General features: G+C 52.2%; 1 protein-coding gene across 1 annotated transcript in view; it reads right to left on the bottom strand.

Annotated features, from left to right (window-relative positions):
* LOC127915537 (1-phosphatidylinositol 4,5-bisphosphate phosphodiesterase beta-3-like) overlaps positions 1-4,196 on the bottom strand; it is a 157,136-nt gene that overhangs the window by 72,898 nt on the left and 80,042 nt on the right. The window contains exon 3 of the mRNA XM_052495711.1: positions 1,893-1,961. Coding sequence (XP_052351671.1) covers positions 1,893-1,961 — 69 coding nt within the window. The remainder of the gene's footprint in view (positions 1-1,892; positions 1,962-4,196) is intronic.

Genomic DNA, 4,196 nt, shown 5'->3' with positions numbered 1-4,196 from the left:
TCAGTGTACTTCGTTCAGTTACGCTCTCTCTTTTCTCTTGCTCCAGAATGACTAGTCATTCAACTGAGACTGCTCTTCTCTGTATCACGGAGGCGCTCCGCACTGCTAAAGCCTAACTCTCTCTCCTCTGCTCTCATCCTTCTAGACCTATCGGCTGCCTTGATACTGTGAACCATCAGATCCTCCTCTCCACCTCTCCGAGGTTGGGCATCTCCGGCGCGGCCCACGCTTTGGATTGCGTCCTACCTGACAGGTCGCTCCTACCAGGTGGCGTGGCGAGAATCTGTCTCTCCTACGCGCTCTCACCACTGGTGTCCCCAGGGCTCTGTTCTAGGCCCTCTCTTATTCTCGCTATACACCAAGTCACTTGGCTCTGTCATAACCTCATGGTCTCTCCTATCATTGCTATGCAGACGACACACAATTAATCTTCTCCTTTCCCCCTTCCCTGATGACCAGGTGGCGAATCGCATCTCTGCATGTCTGGCAGACATATCAGTGTGGATGACGGATCACCACCTCAAGCTGAACCTCAGCAGACGGGCTCCTCTTCCTCCCGGGAAGGACTGCCCGTTCCATGATCTCGCCATCACGGTTGACAACTCCATTGTGTCCTCCTCCCAGGCGCTAAGAACCTTGGCGTGATCCTGGACAACACCTGTCGTTCTCAGCTAACATCAAAGGGCGGTGTCCCGTTCCTGTAGGTTCATGCTCTACAACATCCCGGAAATACGACCCTGCCTCACACAGAGGAAGCGGCGCAGGTCTAATCCAGGCACTTGTCATCTCCGTCTTGATTACTGCAACTCGCTGTTGGCTGGGCTCCCTGCCTGTGCCATTAAACCCACAACTCATCAGAACGCGCAGCCCGTCTGGTGTTCAACCTTCCCAAGTTCTCTCACGTCACCCGCTCCTCCGCTCTCTCCACTGGCTTCCAGTTGAAGCTCGCATCCGCTACAAGACCATGGTGCTCGCCTACGGGCTGTGAGGGAACGGCACCTCAGTACCTCCAGGCTCTGATCAGGCCCTACACCCAAACAAGGGCACTGCGTTCATCCACCTCTGGCCTGCTCGCCTCCCTACCACTGAGGAAGTACAGTTCCCGCTCAGCCCAGTCAAAACTGTTCGCTGCTCTGGCCCCCCAATGGTGGAACAAACTCCCTCACGACGCCAGGACAGCGGAGTCAATCACCACCTTCCGGAGACACCTGAAACCCCACCTCTTTAAGGAATACCTAGGATAGGGTAAGTAATCCTTCTCACTCATCCTTCTCACCTTCTCACATCCTTCTCACTATATATGTGTGCGTATATATATGTGTGCGTGTGTGTGTGTGTATATATATATGTGTGTGTATATATGTGTGTATATATATGTGTGTATATATATGTGTATATATATATGTGTTTATATATATATATGTGTGCGTATATATATGTGTGCGTGTGTGTGTGTATATATATATATATTTTTATATATATGTGTGTATATATATATATGTGTGTGTATATATGTGTGTATATATATATGTGTGTATATATATATGTGTGTATATATATGTGTTTATATATATGTGTGCATGTGTGAAGGAGAAATGGACAGAGGTCAACGGCAGGGGGACCTAGCCACCTAGTTACACCATTGTACTGAGGATCTGGACGAAGCAAGGTTGTGTTACATTAACAGAAGGTTGTGTTACATTAACAGAAGGTTGTGTTACATTTACAGAAGGTTGCGTGAAGTCGTGTCACAGTAGACATGCAGAGGTTGGGCCACCAACCAAAACAGAAGCAATGGATTGAATGCTTCCCATGACTCTCTCTTCACTGTGATTGGACTGTCGTTGAGGCCATCATTCATAAAGTGTTACACAGAAATACACATTACCCACCTTTGGTAGTTTGGCAAACTTCCCAGTTCTGGTGTCTCTGATCTGGCTGATATCCAGAATCTCCACCTCCTGAAAGAGAGAGAGATATGGAGTGAGAGAGAGGGAGAGAGACGTAGAGAGGGGAGAGAGACATGGAGGGAGAGAGAGGGAGAGAGACATGGAGTGAGAGAGAGGGAGAGAGAGATGTGGAGTGAGAGAGAGGGAGAGAGAGATATGGAGTGAGAGAGGGAGAGAGAGATATGGAGCGAGAGAGGGGAGAGAGATATGGAGGGAGAGAGAGACATGGAGTGAGAGAGAGGGAGAGAGAGACATGGAGGGAGAGAGAGGGAGAGAGACATAGAGAGGGAGAGAGACATGGAGGAGAGAGACATGGAGGAGAGAGAGGGAGAGAGAGACATGGAGGGAGAGAGGAGATCACATTTAGAGAGAGAGACATGGAGGAGAGAGGGAGAGAGAGACATGGAGGGAGAGATTTTGGGAGAGACATGGAGGGAGAGAGATTTTAGAGAGGGAGAGAGACATGGGAATTTGAGAGAGAGGGAGAGATGAGAGGGGGAGAGAGACATGGAGGGAGAGAGAGGGAGAGAGGGAGAGAGACATGGAGTGAGAGAGAGGGAGAGAGACGAGATGGGGAGAGAGATGGAGGGGAGAGAGGGAGAGAGGGAGAGAGACATGGAGTGAGAGAGAGGGAGAGAGACGTAGAGAGGGGAGAGAGACGTAGAGAGGGGAGAGAGACATGGAGGGAGAGAGAGGGAGAGAGAGGGGAGAGAGACATGGAGGGAGAGAGAGGGAGAGAGACGAGAGAGGGGAGAGAGACATGGAGGGAGAGAGAGGGAGAGAGGGGAGAGAGACATGGAGTGAGAGAGAGGGAGAGAGACGTAGAGAGGGGAGAGAGACATGGAGGGAGAGAGAGGGAGAGAGGGGAGAGAGACATGGAGTGAGAGAGAGGGAGAGAGAGATGTAGAGAGGGGAGAGAGACGTAGAGAGGGGAGAGAGACATGGAGGGAGAGAGGGAGAGGGGAGAGGAGGAGGAGAGAGGGAGAGAGACGTAGAGAGGGGAGAGAGACATGGAGGGAGAGGGGTAGAGGGGAGAGAGGGGAGAGGAATAGACATGGGAGGAGAGATTTTTACATAGAGACGAGAGAGGGAGAGAGACATGGGAGGAGAGAGAGGGAGAGAGGGGAGAGAGGGGAGAGAGACATATCACTTTATTGAGAGAGAGGAGAGAGACGAGGAGAGGAGAGATAATGGAGGAGAGATAGGAGAGAGGGAGAGAGGGGAGAGAGACATGGATTTAGAGAGGGGAGAGAGGAGAGAGGAGAGAGACGAGAGAGGAGAGAGACATGGAGGAGACGAGAGGGGGAGAGAGACGTGAGAGAGAGAGAGTTTTATGGAGGGAGAGAGACGAGAGAGAGGGAGAGAGACATGGAGGAGAGAGGGGAGAGAGACGAGAGAGGGAGAGAGACGTAGAGAGGGGAGAGAGACATGGAGGGAGAGAGAGGGAGGAGAGACGTAGAGAGGGAGAGAGACGTAGAGAGGGAGAGAGACGTAGAGAGGGGTGAGAGACATGGAGGGAGAGAGAGGGAGGGAGAGACGTGAGAGAGGGAGAGAGACGTAGAGAGAGAGAGACATGGAGGGAGAGAGAGGGAGGGAGAGACGTAGAGAGGGAGAGAGACGTAGAGAGGGGAGAGAGACATGGAGGGAGAGAGAGGGAGAGAGACGTAGAGAGGGGAGAGAGACATGGAGGAGAGAGAGGAGAGAGAGACGAGAGAGGAGAGAGACGTAGAGAGGGGAGAGAGACATGGAGGGAGAGAGAGGAGGGAGAGACGAGAGAGGAGAGAGACGTAGAGAGGGAGAGAGACGTGAGAGAGGGAGAGAGACGTAGAGAGGGAGAGAGACGAGAGAGGGAGAGAGACGAGAGAGGAGAGAGAGATGGGAGGAGAGAGAGGAGAGAGACGAGAGAGGGGGAGAGAGACATGGAGGAGAGAGAGATGTAGAGAGGAGAGAGACGTAGAGAGGGGAGAGACATGGAGGGAGAGAGAGGGAGGATTTTTACGGTATTTTTACAGGAGAGATCCGAGAGGGAGAGAGACATGGAGGGAGAGAGAGAGGAGGGAGAGACGAGAGAGGAGAGAGACATGGAGGGAGAGAGAGGAGGAGAGACGTAGAGAGGAGAGAGACGTAGAGAGGAGAGAGACGTAGAGAGGGAGAGACGAGAGGGAGAGAGAGACATGGAGGGGAGAGAGGGAGAGAGACGAGAGAGAGAGGAGAGAGAGAGATGTGGAGTGAGAGAGAGGGAGAGAG

Source organism: Oncorhynchus keta, chromosome 35 (genome assembly GCF_023373465.1).
Source record: "Oncorhynchus keta strain PuntledgeMale-10-30-2019 chromosome 35, Oket_V2, whole genome shotgun sequence".
In the NCBI taxonomy this organism is placed as follows: domain Eukaryota; kingdom Metazoa; phylum Chordata; class Actinopteri; order Salmoniformes; family Salmonidae; genus Oncorhynchus; species Oncorhynchus keta.
Note: the sequence above shows the minus strand (reverse complement) of the source record. Positions and strands in the feature narration are given on the sequence as shown.